Source organism: Danaus plexippus (assembly GCF_018135715.1).
Source record: "Danaus plexippus chromosome 3 unlocalized genomic scaffold, MEX_DaPlex mxdp_34, whole genome shotgun sequence".
In the NCBI taxonomy this organism is placed as follows: domain Eukaryota; kingdom Metazoa; phylum Arthropoda; class Insecta; order Lepidoptera; family Nymphalidae; genus Danaus; species Danaus plexippus.
Genome location: NW_026869846.1, coordinates 1,433,286 through 1,451,991, shown reverse-complemented (window position 1 = coordinate 1,451,991; position 18,706 = coordinate 1,433,286). Strand labels below are relative to the sequence as shown.

Sequence of the window (18,706 nt, the reverse complement as noted above, 5' to 3'; positions counted from 1 at the left end):
ATTTTCCTTCACACATACAATAGACCGCGAAAAATAGAATCTTTTGTAGCTCGTTTAACGTATAACCGGTTTACTACTGCATTGTGTTATTATAAGGAGTGATAAATAATAGAAAATATATTAAGAAAGTATATGTACTTCTGTCCGCAGGAATGTTTTAATATATTATAAACAATAAAGTCTATATATAATTTCACATATAATCTAATATTGTAAGATATTTATAATTGCAGAATTACATAGGCGGTGATGTTTAAAACTGGCACGAGCCGTCTGCTGTCCATCCAGCCATCTATAAAACACGTTACATTTAGAGCTCTGTTAATGTGAAATGTATTTTAACGACGTTATACGGAAAGCCTCGCTTATTCTTATTTTTTTTTTTAATATAAAATTCTTATCCTTTATCCGTTATTATCCCAGTTAGTGTATACACACAACTTTGATGGTCAGCGAGCAAAAAGTCACGAGGCTGTATGATCGAAGTCTTAACGCAAACTTGGGTTTGTAATTAATGTTAGTTCGTTATAAATTTTATTTTATTATGATAACGATAGAGCTTCAATGAGTATAATCATCATGTTACTATTTTAAATATAATTTCAATTTTAATACATCGATGAAAAGAGTCACTTAAATTTTTTTGATAGGAAAACGGTGTTGTATTACATACAGTGAGGATTTTCCTTATAAATTATTATTAATACACCGTAGATATTATATTCCTTTAATTGAGTTAAGATATTTATTTTATTATCATTTACAACGAAATTGAGTGGAGTGGTGGTGGTCATTAATCTCAAGAAGGCTTGCATCAGCTTGTGTCACCCAGATATCTTCAGTACTGTTACTAATAAAGGAGGAAAAGAAAATGACTCGGGATATCCAAAATAAAATAATCAACGAAATAGAGCTTCAAAGTATGTTTTATAACTAAAATGATATGTAAGTTTTTCGCGTGTATTCGTTATAAAGAAAACTAAGGTTTTACGGATATTACTGACTACATAATCCCGACGTTTGGGTTCCTTTGCATCAACCGAAACGTCAGGATTATGAAATTGTAAGATAATTAAAAGAAACGCGTTGTAGTTAGTTAGCCTTATAAATTAGACACCGAGACTTAATATAAATCTTATTAAGGATAAAAAAATAAACTTATATGATGTCAATGTACCTGTTCATGAGATACGATCATTTCTACGATTCTCTGTTTTAATAATCTGTCTAAGCAAATATGAAGAAGCTATGCATTCTAGAGCTGGTCTAGGTAGATAGAAGGTATGATCATAAATCTTTTCTCGTGTTGTAAAGAGACCTAGTGTTGCAGCTTGGTAGATTCTCTTTATGATAGATTTTAAAGGAGTTCCAGGATTTCATGGCCTGGGGGAGGGCATACATAAATATTAATGTATTTTTGAAGTAGAAAATGCAAATGCATTGCGACCGTACTATTTAGAATAAAAAATAAAATATATAAAACCAAAATCGGCGGAGGTGTATAATTTGGTAAGTAAGTTCATAAATAAAATGATTCTGCTTTTAAGGATGAAATATAAGAAATCTAACAGAAATATTTTGTGAGTCACAAATACCTAGTCATTATAATGTATTGTACAAATGAAGTTCTAAATTCATTTTGAAAAAAGTATATCATACGTGGGTATAGTTACCAGCCACTAGCATGCCAACTTAATATTGGGTTTCGATATGTTATATGATGAAGCTATGTGAAGAATGGGTCTGAATAATTACCTTGTGATTTAAATCAAATACGGTAACCGAAGATTTTAAATTTCTAATGAAAAGCAAATTCTATGTCCTAGAGCCACGGAGTACCTTACATGCCCAGGTGACTTTCTTGAGAATAGCTTTCTTCAGTGCGACGGTGTATGTGTGTACATCCGCATTTACATCTGCTGTCATCGTTTCCATCACTTTGAAGATCCCAAATTTTCTACCCTTTAGGCTTTATCACTGCTAGTTTTTGTAGGACACTTTACTCCTTCCCTTAAATCTAATACTTTCCCTAAAATGTTCTCCAGATGGTAAACTAATCTAGAAGGATGCCAGATGTGGATACAGTCAATTGTCTGCATTTTCTGATGACAACAGATCCAGAACGATATATCATCGAAGTCACATCCCCATTGGGAAGTTATGTTTATTTGTGTATCAATATATCCTTCTCCTGATCGGGATTGGAAAGAGAGGCTATGGTCAAGCGTGCTAATTACAAACTTCAGGCAATCTCTGAATGGGATGATGCCAATTTTTTAAAATTAACGCCTACAAAAAACGAGGACGTCTTTTCACCACCAAAAGTCCGTTCACCTTAACTCCAATTTATCAGAATATATTGTTGAAATGTACAGATCGCTTTCAGTAACTATGTATCGAGAATCTTCTCAGGGCAGTTCATTGAATCTAAAGATCAGGCAGCTTTAAAGAAACTAATTGTCTTTGCAAAGTACTTTCTTGACGGGACAACTTTTTGTCTATACAAAACACAGGTTCAGTTGTGTATGGAATACTGCTATAACATATGGGCAGGTGCTGACATATGTCATCTAACTGCTTTGTACTCCTAGAAGAGGGGTAGAAAAGGCTTATTGGTTATTACGACTTGGCTAAAACTAAACTAGTAAGCCTTGAGTAGAGGCGTAAATTTGTCAGTTTCTCAATATACTATAGGATACGCCTGGGAGGGCTGGCGCAGAAATTGTAAGTTTCAATTTCTGCATCCCCTTCTTTATCATCCAACAACCAGAAGTACAGTAAGCCTCCATCCTTTCGTTTTAGATCTTTCTAACATTCGGTCAAAGAGATACGCTTCGTTCTTCCTCGGGCGCACAGCAAGCGATAAGATCAGTGTGCCTGAGTTTATGCTTCCTACCGATTATAATTTGGATAAGCCGTTACTGAAGTAGTGCGTTGATCACTTAAAACTTCATCCACCTACCAACAGGTAGAATGATGGTGTGGCCCTATCAACTCCTTTTAAAAAAATACATTTATTTTACGTAAAATATTGTACATCTTTGAAGTGTATTTATTTTTTTATTTCATTTTTTCTATATCATGTATGTGTTACAAACAGTTCTTGGTTCTTTTAAATCTGCGAAGAATAATGCACATAATAATATATTTTATTTGTCGCGGCATTGTCGGACCCGACTTTAGATGTAAATACCTTGTGTAATAGCAATGAACCAGCTGGCCCGAATAATTTAATCATCACACACTGAGTTAGATTGACATGTGTTGTCCTCACCCCTTCTGCAACTTACGTACATATCAAAAGGTGACTGGAACTAGCATTAGAACATAAATACATTTTTGAAAGCAAAAAATGGTCATAGTTAAAATTTATACAGATCCCAGATTAATTTATATATGACGTCATCCTTTCGATAATAGGCTTTTTTTTAAAAATACACCATATTGAATCACAGGAGAAACCAAAAACAAATTATTTTGCTGTAAATGAAATGTTGTATTTTGTATCTCTGTAATTTAAGTTTACGAAAATTTTGGTGTAACGTTGTTCCTTTTCACGGAGATAAACATTAGTTATACATTTACTACGTTGTTTCTAATTTCTATGATAGTTTAAATTTATTTATATAACATTAATTAATGTTATAATGAAAGATTGTAATAGACAAAGATGTCAGTTTAGTTACAACATACAAGAAAGGCTTTTAAAGAACGGATGAAAAATTATAAATGGCTGCTAAAAAAAAGTAAATTTTCCGTATACATACATAATAAAAATTTGTATGAAGCAGTCCCTTATGAATATTGTAGAGCACGTCTGCGAGCCGTACTAATGAAAGGTTTTATGCCAGCAGTGTATACCCATAGCACCAGATAAAGGCAATTTAGGCACAATTGTATGAGAAATCGATTTTAAGAAAAAATGTTATAACCATATTTTACAGCCATTTCAACTTTACATATAAACCGCGTTTTTGTCAGTTATATGCTTTACATTACCTCAACCTCGTTTGTACTCTAACTTTTCTTGGATTCAGTAATTGGATGTTGGGATATCGTCGTTTATGGGATGTGAACGATCGTCCACTCTTTGATATCTCGTTAGACCTATTTCTTACTCAGACGAGTCGTCCGAGTGGGATGAACCAAAATATTTATAAATTTCTGAACGAGCGTTTTATTTCCTGTCCAATATCTATATTCCAACACAATTAGAATGTACCGGTTCATGTATTTTTCGTTTTTATACTATATAATAATATATAGTGTTTGGAAAAAAATTCCATATATAATGTACAAAATCTTTGAAGATGAAATAGATTAAGAACAAGTGAAACTTTACTGACAGAATCGATCAACTTTCGATCCTGTAAGAGACGTCTGAAGAACTACGTCTCTAGATTTATTTGAATACACAATTACATCAGCATTTTTTTCTCTTTCACTCATTATTGTAATCCAAAAAGATTAAATTATTTTTTTGTAACCAACACTAGTGTTATAAAGCATATGAATGTAACGTTAAGCGTTATTGTCAAGACAAAAACTTCTAGTACTAAGGCTCATCATAAATCTTTTGAAGTCTCAGACAACAATTTTAGATCGTAAATCAACTAAAGCTGAAGCCTGTTACCAAAATCATGAAATATTTTCTTACTTATGATAAAAGTTTATCCCGCATACAAAGAAGTACGCAAGAAAATTAAAATATCGTTGGCGGTAGCTGACAAAAAATGAGACTAATGAACAGAGACTTTCATCTCGTCTGACTATGATCACCGCCGCTCTAAAGTAACCTAAACGTTAGTTAAAATGTAAAAATAAAATAATAAATGAACGTAATGAATCACTGTTTCATCCTGTGTAATTCTTAGTTTACCCTAAAAAAATAATAAAAGTTCAAAGATCATACAGAGCTGTACGAGTAATTACAGCACGAGGATAATTATATTAAAGGTAAAATAACAACACAAATACTCCAATTCCTTTGTGCTTTGTAATCTAATTCAATAATTTTGTTAATTTAAATCCGATGGTGAGCCACTTTACGTACCGTCTGTAGTCGAAGTCGGCAACATGTTTACAAACATCATAAATTTCAAAAAGCCCGCTGGCATAACACATTTCCGAGCCCGTTCGGAATTAGAAAACAGAAAATTTACTTTGATCCAAAAAAAATTATCTTCACCAAACAATCGATCTAATCACGAACAGCACTTTTAATATATAATTTATCTTAAATAAAAATAAACTCCATATAAATTAAAACATTTTTATTTATATTATTCACATAATATTGTTCTCACCTGACTTCTTGGCACTATTCCCTTTCCCACCATTCTTATTTCTCCTAGGATACAGATTTATCTTGCTCTGACCGCACCCCATCACCGACTGTATATTACATATCAATAATGTTTAAGCACTTCACTTCACTTCACTTATATAACTTAGGGCTATTATTATCGGATAGCAAGCATTGTTAAGGGCTTAATTTAGATTTCATTTGCTTCTTGCATTCATCGCGTCAGCACTTTCAGGTTGCGACGTTCCTTGGATTTCCTGGAGAATAAAAAGTTGTGTCGTTTTTATTAATGATATTAATTGTTTTGTTGAACAACGAAGGAGTTTGGGACAAGTTGCAAATGGGTACATTTTGTTTGCTTTCTTAGAACTGAAATTGATTCGGGTTGCAAAATTTGTTTTGATCAGGTACACTTTTTTATAATTTTGAGGATCGGGAACAAATATTTTTATGTGCATGCATATTTTTTTTTAATATGAAGGAAGAAATCCTAGACCAGGATAACAATATCAATTTGCTCGTGCCTAGCTCTAGTGGTGCACTTGAAAAGTCTGATGATTACGAATGGAGCAAGCTTTGGGGAACCACAAAAAGCTGTAGGTGGTATTTGTAACAATTAATGAAGATATTAAGCAATGGCATGCTTTTTCGGACATACATAAGAGGTTACTTTATAAAAACTTACAGTAGAAATGGATCCTCTATTAAGTCACTTGCTAGATGAATATATAACTTAAATGAAACTAATATTTTTTGGATTAGTACGCGTATTTTATTATTTTAATAACTACATACTATCGACGGTTTGGTCGCTGCAAAGTAGTGAACCTAAAAATATTAGTTTCATTTAAATGAAAACTCGCGAAAGTCTTAGATCTCACAATATATATAACTGTTAATACTACAGACTACTATAAAGTTTGATCTATAACCTACAAGTTACACTAAAAATAATGTTTAAAAATATTCTCAACTATTCGTTAGCTAATTGTTAAATATTATAAGATTTAGTTAAAAAAATACTCTCTACCTGTTACGGTTTTAACTAGCAGATAAAATAACTGAAATTCAACATTCTCAGTCATGTTGCTTTTTCTAAAAAATATCTTTGCTATTTTGGTGAAGCAACGAAAAGCTTTAAGTAAAACACGTATCTGGATCCTCTAACAAAACCCTTTTTGCACACAGAATATTAAAACGTATTTATTATACTTCATATTTACATTAAAGTATTATGAGATTAAAGCAAAGCTTTCCTGTTTTTTTAACATTTGATTTTTTTCAATGTTCGCATTAAATTTTATTTTTATAAATAACATTTATACGAAATCCTTACAAAACAAAAAACACTTAACTGGCATTGATTTTACTCAGAAAATTGTTATAAAAGTCGGCGTAAAATTAGCTCGATTATACTTCTTACGGGTCGGAGTTTTAGGGGAAAAATTTAAACTTTTATATTAAGTGTACTTTTGGGGGTAAATAAACCGTTTTGTTTTATTGCTCCATTGAATATCCTCGTTTGAGTTTATGTTGTTGTTGTAATAATGAAATATTATTTTTGTACATATAAAGTGGGTTGAGGTAATCATCGTAACATATATTTTGAGCACATTCCCTTGCTTCAAACGCAGATATTAAACACAATTCTTATCGCTTATCTTCTCTAACAGTATCCAAATTTGCAGGTAAATTTTGATTTTCATTTAACTGGATAAAAGTTACGAAAATATATTTGTAAATAAAACAGATGCTGTTTCCCGTGACGGCCTCACTAAAGCTACACTACAGATATCACAGAGACTTACTTGTAAATTTAACAGTGTGCTTTTGTACAAATATATGAATAAGGAAATAAATATTTGCATATGTTTTACTTTGAGAACGTATAAACGGAATCAACATCTGTTTGTAAAATACTTTTAGTCATTTAAATGAAAGTATATACTACGCGTGCTTTATGTTTTGTTAAAACTACATACTCCCCACGTTTCGGTTACTTTTCAGCAACCGTGATCACGGTAGTGTATACACGGTAGTATAAAGCACGCGTAGTTTATCGGAAAAATATTAATTTCATTTAAATGAATAAAACTCGCGAAAGTCTTAGATCTCATTACTTTTATTCAGTAACTGACTCATACTTTTTGATTTACGGACATGTGTACCATCCTTTATATGACGCCTAATAATGAACTAAACGATATGAATAAAAAAAATATATTTTTTTTTAATCATTATGTCGCGAAATACAGGATGTTCAGCAACACAACTATTACAATGAAACGAATTAATTTTATAGTCCTGAAGGAAATACTTTAATTGCTTTTCACAGGTGTACAACTCACACCAACTTGACAAGCCATTAATAACGTATTGATTAATTGCAGTAGAAATATTTTTTCTGTTGTCTAGTTGTATAAATAAATAGTAAAAATATAATAATTTTATACGCTGCTCCGTATTAAGCTAAAAGAAAAAATCTTAGTCTTTTTTATCACTTGTTTTGTAAATACGTTTATAAATAGAATAATATAATGTGAGTGTATGTATAAATGTTAAAAACACAACACCCTTTATATACTTCTTAATCTATTATAAATGTATGTGAAAACTATTCAAAACTTTCAGATTTATGTGCTGAATCATAGCTTCGAACATTATCCTACCGAAAGACCAACAGGTGGATCAGATAATGGGAATTGGCTAGACTTATTTATTTGGCATTTTGTACCGTTTAGAATGATTTATTTGAAGGCGCATTGACAACGTGCAACCTTTTGAATTGTGAAGTGTTGAATTATCGGTCTAACATTTTTTGCTACATATAAATTTAAATTTATATCTAATAGTTTTTAGTATACAATTTTATTCTCATAGAGATGTCGCTTCTTATTACGAGTGAATAAGTTTACTCGCTTGGTCGCCAATTTCTAGAACAATATACTCGTATGTACCTAATTAAAAATTCCACATCGAACTAAAACCACAAAGCCCGCTCCGGTAAGTGGTCTCCTTGCAGCCCTCTGCGTCTGATAAAGGGCCCGAAGTCACTTATATGCTAAGTGTATCTTATTAACAATGAGCTGTGTGCCGTGCGCAATGGACCTTCGTCTATTGTTACAGGAGTGCAACTTCATATATTTACCTTATAATATTTAGGGGAGCCGTTATATAGAATGGAATTAAAACTACCTACATATTCAAAAATTTTGTAATGAAAGTATTCTTCGACGTAAATTCGTATTTTCGCTATAAAAATTAATAAATTTGCGACGACATTGAGGAAGCCAGACTTCAAAGCGGAGACTTATTGACCATATCTGGCTTGAATCACTTGGGGTTTATGACATGCAAGGAATTATTCGATGGTAGTTTTTATAGTTGCGGTCTTTTCAATTAGTATTTGGGATGGCAATCCAATTCTCTTCTTCTAAAATTCCATTCTCCATCATAGTTACTCCTCCGTTACTTTATAACAAGATATAGTTATAACTTGTCAATCAGAGTGTGGGTCTTATTTCAAAACATACGTAAATAACAAACAAAATATTAACCCTAAAAAACATTAAATCACTGTATATCTTCGAAATTATTCTTTTACACGAAATGTTTGAAGTTATGGTGTAATTACAGTAAAATTATAGCGGCATTTTAAATAAACAATCAGGGTTGGTTTCCATCTGAAAATAGCATTTTATTTGAACTGAAATTAGCATGTACGGCGCCGAGAGACGTTCAGAAACATCCGTCTTCCTTATAATATTTAACTCAAATGAACCATGAATTTGAAACGAAGATAATGAATAGCGCTTTAATAATTAATGAAATTTAATCGTCAGTTATGCCAGCTGTTAAATATATTGGATAAATAAAATATATGAATAGCAAAAAGCAATCTATTAGAGGATAGGTATGAACGTAAACTAATATCACTGACGTCTCACAGAGACCGTTGTAACTGTATTAAACAAATTGAATTTTCTATAATCCGAGGCGAAAATAAACGATACGCAGCACGGCTCGCGTGTGCGGACGGTTATTGTTTGCAAAAATTGATTTTGTTTTTACTAAAATATTTACGATATGTATAAAGAGAAACGATAGCAGATGTTAAAACTGACTATAAAAATGATTAAGGACGATGTGTCGGTGAGAAGAAAAATAAACTGATCATAAATACAGCGTTTACTTTGTTTTAGTAATAAATCTTCAGACAAGTATCTCTTACTTTATTGCTGATGTATCCAGTATACGTGACGTCATTTCAGAATGCCCTCCACGGACTTGTCATTAATTGTTTTCAACTGTGAATGCCCTTTATTAATAAAACAATCAAATAGAAGTATGTATGTAGTATAAAAAGAAACAGTGCGAGTAACTTCGCGTTATCAGGTACTAATAAATTTAATGATATTTTTTAATTATTTGTTAATTTTATTGAACATCTGCATAATAAAAGTAAGTCGTGTTAATTATACTATTTATAGCTCGCTAACGGCTGTACCGATTTGGCTGAAAATTTGTGGGAAGGTAGATTAAAAACAGAGATGGACATAGGATTTTATAAATAGGACACCGGATTAAGCATTTTTCATCACCTCCGACCACTTTCATGTGTCACATACACGTGACATAAACGTCACAGAGAATACAAGTGACTATGAAACGGGATATATCAAAGACGCCTCTAACTCGCTCTCAGTCTATTCCCGAAGTTCACGCGAACGAAGTCGTGGGCAGAAACTAGTGGTTATATTAATAAGGTTTACGCACATAATGATTTTGGCTCGGGATGAATCTGAAACGGTTATAATCACAAAGAAGTCTAGTAACGAATCTAATCGTTGTATAACTAACTTTCTTAAGGAAAATAAATACATATACGTCCTTAGTCAATAATTTCCGGATCCGCTACCTTTGGTGGACATTTTTAAATGTACAGGATTGAGTACTTTTTGTGATGTTGTAAAAGAAAGATCAGATAACATATTTCTATTGTGTATAGATTTTCGTTGAAACTTCAAAATATTAGAATAATGTCATGATTTTTTAATGTAGAACAGAAGTGGCTTGAACGATAGCAATGTTGAATATAAGGTGTTGAGTTTGAGTGTAAACTTAATAAGATATTTTTAATTATGTAATATATATCCGATTGTAGGAAAAACAACATTTTCAAGATCCTCTTACTAGATATATCACTGTCAAACGAAGTAATAATTTAAATAAATGAATCGAATTTTACCACAAAACATAGCAAAACAGAACGTATGCTATAATGCTCGAAAAAAAAGAAGTTCCAATATTAATATGTACAAAACAGAAGTGGAATGACATAAAAATATACCTTTCACGGAATTTTTTTATTGACATATTCATTTTTATCCAAAACGATGTTATGAAAGATTCGGGATACTGAAACTGAATGAAGAAAACCTACGGTTGAGTTTTACAACTTATATAACACTGTTAATGGTACATTATTAAAGGTAAATAAACGCTAAATTGTTTATGCTATATATATTATAAAATATATGTGATATTTAATTATGACTGGGTGTGCAGCTTCTTTATCAAGAAGTAGTGGTGTTCTTAATATCGATAAAATAAAAAAAAATCAAAAAAAAAACAAAAATAAAAGGCTCAAGTTGATCCTTATTACTCTAACTGACGGCCAGTAAAAGCCCCATCGAAATTGGTTCAGAGATTTAGATTAGCCGAAACAATCAGGCAAAACAAAAAGATTACATATATACATACAAAATGTTAGTTTGATATAATGTGTGCCTTTTATTCATATTTAATGCTATCATTAACAATATTGTGAAAAAAAATTAATTAATCTGAAAAACTTCAATATTTTTAGTTGCAGCAACTAAAAATATTGAAGTTTTTCAGATCATGTTACGGCGTTAAATAGTTTTTAAATAACTTCAATGAACTGTTACAAAGTATGCCTGTTTGAACAATTGATCTTTATTAAATTAAAGTTGAGTCATACGATTAATATTATCATCGTATTAAGTAAATGTTCTGCTGTGTGATATTTCTTTTATATCAAGCAAAAACGAATGACAGTGTTTCTGGGAGTAACAAAAAGGCCCTCGCAGAAGTTAAACTAGCTTTAGGCGTTAAGCACAGTTTGGAACTTAAGGCAATGCCAGACTTTAGCTGTATATAACTTTCTATTTGTAATTACTTCAATATAAAGCATCACTCGAATAATTTTCACTCACAGTGAAAACAAACGTTATCGGAATATATATGCGTCGGTCCAAGTAAGTTTGATTGGATCTTAATTAAATGTGGATGTTACCCTGGGATTTGACACAGAATGATAGGCTATGTGATGCAATGAACTCATATGTATATATAAACCCAAATAAAACAGCAGTCTTTATCTGTAGCCATGTTTATGTTATGGTTTTTAAATATATACATTTAAAATATGCGAAATTTATTTACAGGATACCTACCAACTAGCTATCAGAAACACTTTTTTTATTTGCACAAATCAATCTAGAGCAATATTGGAAAGCGACGGATTCCATTGTTTAAAGGGGCTGTGAGTAAACTGTATACGTAAATAACAATATTTGATCAACGAGGAGATTGCCACTGAAAGTGAACAACTATGTATATGTATGTATATATAAACCATAAAAAGTGCCTCGCTCTAAGAAAACCACAGCCGATTTTAGTACGATTTAAAAGATGAGTTTCAAAGGTCTTCGTTGAAATATATTATTAACTTTATCGCTGATTGTGGCTTTATGGGGAAACGCTGAAAATTCATTTTAACCTGTTTCTACCTATTAATATTATGCAGTTGGTTGTTTGTTATTTTTCAAAAGTGAACGGTAATTTGTATAAACTTATTACACCAAGAAATTGGATTACTTTGAGGACGATCAGACGATAAAAATTTTATGAGTCAGGTTTATTTCTTGATTAACGAAATAAGAGAATATGACAATGAATTTGATAAGCGAAGACAAGGAAATAGTTACGTACGCCTACTGTTTTGTTGACGTATATTTAACATTGAATAAAATATCATTATCGTATGAAAATTGTATTAACAATAAAATAATTTAATATAAAAAAGTACCCATCTATTATTTTTAATACACGTATCTATTACAGTTGTAAAGACTCACTGGAAACTTTAACAGAATACTATTTAAAAGCTATACAATTCCAGTGATGTAAATTCGAAAGTCGTTGAATGAAAAGCTTTCGCGACTGTACGGGAGTGATTAAATTCCGGAACGTATTTGCATTGCTGTATGTTTTAGTTAAATTATGCGATGTATAAATTTTATTTTAGACAGAGAGAGCATATCAAAATGAATCCCACGGTTTTAAAAACAGACCACGGAAAGAGGCATTAGTTTGAAATAGACTATACCTTGATCTGGAATAAATACCGTGTTTTATTTCTCTTCGTTCAATTTTATGATGTTTTTTATAAGTCCCAACACTAAGGTCTTAAGACTCAGGTTGGTGTTACTTATGTTACTTATAAGTTGGTAGCAGTAACGTTATTAGACTTATTATGTATAAATAGCTTGGGTAGTTATATTTTGTAAACTAGATTTAGTTCTTGATCTCTATTGAAATAGTTTTCTTGTACTAAAGCTATCACGTCTCACACTTTACTGTAGGCTAGCAGATCATGTGACTCCGTACGCGTGGAAGTCCGTTTAACAAAGAATAAATTTCCCGGGAGAGCCTAGCTTCATCTCGGTATTAAAAGCGTCTTATAACCCGCCAGGGGATTTCAGCCATTATTGTATTCTATTCCAAACCTAAATCCAGTGATAGACAGACACATATCCTGAAATGTGTGCATCAGTTTTTAAATAAACAGTTTTCATAGCTTTTCAATTATACACATACACGTGTATATAAAGTATTTATTATTTAACTATACAACGAAGGTATTATTACTATTATAGTAGAGTAATTTTGCATAATTCATTCATTTTATGTAGGTACGTTATTAATGGGACCATACTTAATAGACACGTAGGTAATAAGAGTGTTTATTACAAGAGCTTACGTCGGCGTAAAACGACACGGAGTCAGGAATAAATCTCGATAATATTGCACATGGCAGTATCATAGACCGTGTAATAAATGACGTTGGAGGTTTGAACAATTTCATTGACTTAGCTTAATATAGAGCTATATGCACACTACAGACATACGCTTCCATAGTTCAGAGTGAAAATTCTATTAGATCCTATCATGATATTACGAGGAAAAGAATGAACTTAGGTAATTAGATTTTTTCCGCTTATTGTTCAAAAAGATTAATATTACTGAATAAAATTAGAGTGAAACAACAACGAATAGGCGAAGGGTAATTTTGTTTATCATCTTAATAGGAATTTAAAATACGGCACAGATTAAGACACGGAAAAAAGAGATTAAAAATAAAATTGGGTCGACGTCGAGAGTCAACAAGAATAAAAATTTAATTTCTTCATATTTATTGAATATATAGACTTATGAAATTAAATGTAAAGTATACATACATTTTTTAATCAATTGATGTCGAATTCGAGACATGCGTATTGCGTACACAAGTCGATTGAAGTGTCAAAACCTGCGTAGATAATAATCTAAAAAATATTTGTGCTAAAAAAGTTTTACACTTAATATCTGTCGACTATACGCCACAAAGAACAGTAAGAAATACATTAAAAAAAGAGAAATCTACAATAAAATAGGGACGTTATACAAACATAAATTAAATTTAGCTTGCTTGCCAAACAAATCTCAAAGCTAACCTTTCTAAATTTGACTTAAAAACTAACTAATTAGTATGGACCCCACGAGACCACGTGGTGGTAGCTTCTCAAACTGAACTTTTTGCCTTTAAAACAAAAATTTTCAACGTTTATCCGAAATAGAAACATATAGTATTATAGTTTATCTGATCATTGCAATTGGCATGCAATCATTGAACACAGAATTCAATCATATAAAGATTTCATATTCATATATATATATATATATGAAAAACATTTAATATACTGATCACGTATTTGACAACTTTAAAATAATTTTTAATTTGCCTTATGCCAAATTTATCAAGTTCGACATTTTAGTTTTTATAAAAGAAATTACATAACATTTCAATCATATTTTTATAATAATATCAAAATGTTCTGAAATAATTCCGTGTCCACAAAACTATTTAAGTCGTATTTTACCTAGATAAAAAACTACGCAAAGTACACAGTATACATAGAAAGAGTCTATGTAATTTAACTATTATAATATTATTAATTTAAATATTACAATTAAAATTATTTCGTTTTATTTTCATTATTTATAATTATATAAAGAGGATGTATATATGTACCTACCTACAGCAGAAATGTACTGTATTAATATAAACATTTAGCACAAAACAATATCATTATTAACATTGGGAACTATGTCCGATTCTATATAAAGTATACATTGCATTTCAAATTGAGGGAAAGTCGCGGAAAACATCTGAAAGGAGACGGTTAAATTACTTGTATTGAAAATGCTATCAAATTGTCGAGAATCCACGGTCCCGTGAAATTATGCCGCGTGACTGACCAAACTAAAAAGCTGATTGATCAGCGGTTCATCGTCTGAACGACCATTAACATAGAAAATAACCCACTGCCCTTTACAGCTACCACGCGAAGTGCAACACATACCTTTAATAACGAAAGCGTATAACTTCAAAACGAATTTACATTCACGTAAAAGATTTACGATTTGAATAAAGGGAATATATATGCATTACTGGAGCGAACTACAGCAGGTTTTATTACAATCTGTTATAAAATATCGGATGTCCGACAACTGATATAAATCTATCAGAAACCTTTAGCTTGCGGATATTAAAAATTGTAACTAGTCTATGTTACCGCTTCCTTGAAATTGTTCGGAAGAAAATTTTTACCAAGAAACATGATCTACAAAGATCTTACATTAAAATCTCGGAAATACACAGTTATCCGTTATTCAAATGATACTCAAAGAAAGATTCAAAAGGTTCCTTTTCGTTAAAGAGATCTTCCTTCTCATTATAAAAATGCATTATGTAAAGAGATCAAACAGATTCAACATCCCTAACCTCGCTGTAAATTATAAAAGATCAATATAATGACGTCATATCCGGTAGTTTGACTAACAACGGCCCCCAGGATGATTTGCACACGTCATTATTCTTGCGTCACTAGTTCAGTTGTTACAGAAAATCGACCAATACAATCTAAATTTACACTTTGAAATTATATCTTCATATAAAATAATATAAATAAATGTTTTCCTTCTATGAAAATATCTTCTTTCGTCATATTTCCTACGACACTGTTTGTTTAGGTTGGACTAGATTAATATTTATTTCGCCATCTTAAATATAGCAGAAGAATAAGAAACAAACATTACGTCTCGGCTGGATGTTTACTCTGCTGATAGATTTTCAGTTCATGTAGATACTGTATGAATTTCTGATAATCTTAATTCGGAATATTCTCATTTTATAATATTATGCAATGCATTCTTTTCATGCGATCTTCGCAACAACAGCAAGGAAACTAGTAATTGGTCTCATTCTTCGTTGCTTTCATAAGGAATTCTATTCAGCTGTTCCGACCTACATACTAAAGGTAATGAATGATGTTTTAAGTCAATTTTACAGAAAAATTAAAAAGTTTTTCATATGAATTAAGTAAATTAACTTTATCCAAGTATTTGCTTATAGGTTTTTAGTTTGAAATTATTTAAAACCTATACGATTTTTATATAAGAAACCTGGTTAGTGTCTATTACTCGAAGTAAATCGGTTATAATTTTCTCGAGCGTCAAAAACAAAAAAAATTAAAAGCACTGCATTATTCGTTGGCCACTTTTTGTTTTCACATATTAAATTATTATTGTAATCAACAGTTGCGACAATCGAATATTTAATTTAAACGATCCGTTCTTTTGTAAAGCAAATACATTACGCGAAACATGACACGTAGGAAGAGTGAAAAATTTTAAGAAATATCATCTAACCGGAGCAGGGAAACAGTTATAAGTTATACGCTCCCCAGTTAACCCATATACAGAGTAACAGTTCATTTTGATGATTTTAGAATTGCGGTTTTTTCGTTAAACTAGATAAATTTATACGAGTCCTTCCTTATTATTTAGCTCCTTCCTCTTCGTTATGAATATTCAATTTATATGTGACTATGATATGAACTTTGTACGTTGAAACCAAACCGAATAGGATGGATATGATTTGAAGGAGAATATGAAATCAAAACAGAAAATTTATTATTACAAAAAACTAAGAAAACTCCTCACTATGATGAAGTTAAACGAGATGTAACCATTATACTGGACGTTCTTTATCACGTACTTTGAAAATGTGACTTAAATTAATTGCAAATTGCAATAAAATAAATTTAAACTATGTACTTATAATTCAATTAGAAAAGTCTAAGAAATTGATTTAGACTTAGCATTATTTACTGTTACAAATGATTTTTAATGAGAAAAAAATATTTATATACAGAGAAATGGAAATCACATGAAAGTAAAGTTAGAAAATAAAACATCATTTTCATTATATACTTTTTTCTGTAACATAAAACAGCCTAATTATAAATACTGGCACTAAACCCATAAACATTACCATTGTTTTTCACAAATTTACGCAAAACTTCGTGTCAAATCGATCGAAAGTCGTGACATCGACAAAGTTAATGTTAGATAAAGTAATAAACAGTCTGCGATGCTGAAATTGCGTTTTGATAGAAGCTGTTAAAATTCTAACCTAGGCCCTTAAGAATTACGAGGGAGGTTATCGATCGCCTCCTACCCTCAGTCTCCATTTCTTGCAACGACTTCGTCCGCTCTCTGCGTCTCCTGATAATATTATAGAGTTGAAATTGTATAACGTAATTCCTATTGAATTTGAATTTATAAACACGGACTTATAGAAGTTATTGAGTTCATATGGAAAGACTTCGTTGAAATACAAATGTTTTAATATAAAACTAGTTTAAGCCAATCACAGTTCTATGTTATTTCAAAGGAGGTATCACATACAATTATCGTGTAGTAAAACTTCTTTCCGTATATGTGGTTATTAAGGAAATTTTCTTATATCTTCTTAAAAGCTTATTCGTATTTAAAATATAACAAAAAATATATTTCGTTGCCATTTGATAGTCTTTCAAAGTAATATAATTACTTTATTTATAGAGTGATTTCAAAATCCAATAAAGATATTTTAAATTTTTTATAAATTTTTACAGTCTGTTTAATTTAAAGGATTTTTTTTAGGGTCGTTGTACTTTAATCAGCTATATTCTGAGGGGAGGCAATGAATTATATCAATTTTATACACTAAATATTTTATTATTCATCGTAGCAATGTTTTTTATAAAGCTAAACTAAAATATATAATATATCATTGAAGGATAATTAAATTTTATTTCCTCAACACATAATACGTACCACCAAACGTAGAAAAGTATATAACAGACATTTTATTTTATGAATGACTTATTTTAAAGTATATAAGAAATACATAGAAAAATAATGTTATAAAATTATTTTCCAGTCATATTTTGGTTTACTCAGCTAATGCTATCTGAGAGGGTAATTGATTTGATTGTTCCTACCATAGATGCCTTCGACTGATTTTACGAAGTACGTTAAGAAATCTGTAAATTATGTTATGTAGCGATCATAGTAATATATAAAGAGTACAACGGAACTTGTAATATTAAAAAATTTATAGAGTTATTGATCAATCTATCAAAGCTAGTTACAGAAAATAGGTCAAGGAATATCGCAATCAGTTTGCATTAAGGAATATGTAACCTTTTTGCTAAAATATATAAATTGTCTAACTTGTTTTAGCACCCGAAATCTTAATCTAATTATATATATACATATATATATAAAAATGCACAAAATATATATGAATTTAATTATTATTACCATTGGTATATTATTTTCTCTGATTCTTATGTTGAATAAACTGTCATCGAAACTATACACAAGATCCCAATAACGTACCTTTTACCTTGATATGTGAATGTTTGAAAATTAATTAACAGTAAGGCTCAGATACACATGTCGAAAATACAGTGAATTGAAACGAAATTAAATATGAATTTCCATTAAAACAGCCTGGAATTTTGTGGTATCAGTTCAATTTGTCCCGTACTAGTGTTGCTTCTACTTTACATTATTTGCAGACTCAGGGAGTTTGTTAACAATTCTACTTACCATCGTATACAATACTCGGGGCTGCTCATTAAATTATTATACCAAGTATCTATTTGTTTGTAAGGTCAAAACTCTTGAACTAAAAACCTTTTTGAATCTTTCAATTCCAAA

The 18,706-nt window shown here is 30.8% G+C and overlaps 1 protein-coding gene across 2 annotated transcripts in view; it reads right to left on the bottom strand.

Moving 5' to 3' along the window:
• Window positions 1-18,706, bottom strand: part of LOC116765615 (uncharacterized) — a 40,508-nt gene that overhangs the window by 6,373 nt on the left and 15,429 nt on the right. Inside the window, exon 2 of one of the 2 annotated variants that reach the window (XM_032655159.2) lies at window positions 5,307-5,562. The exons of the other annotated variant lie outside the window; for it this stretch is intronic. Coding sequence (XP_032511050.2) covers window positions 5,307-5,388 — 82 coding nt within the window. The 5' untranslated portion in view covers window positions 5,389-5,562. The remainder of the gene's footprint in view (window positions 1-5,306; window positions 5,563-18,706) is intronic. 2 annotated transcript variants of the gene reach the window in all.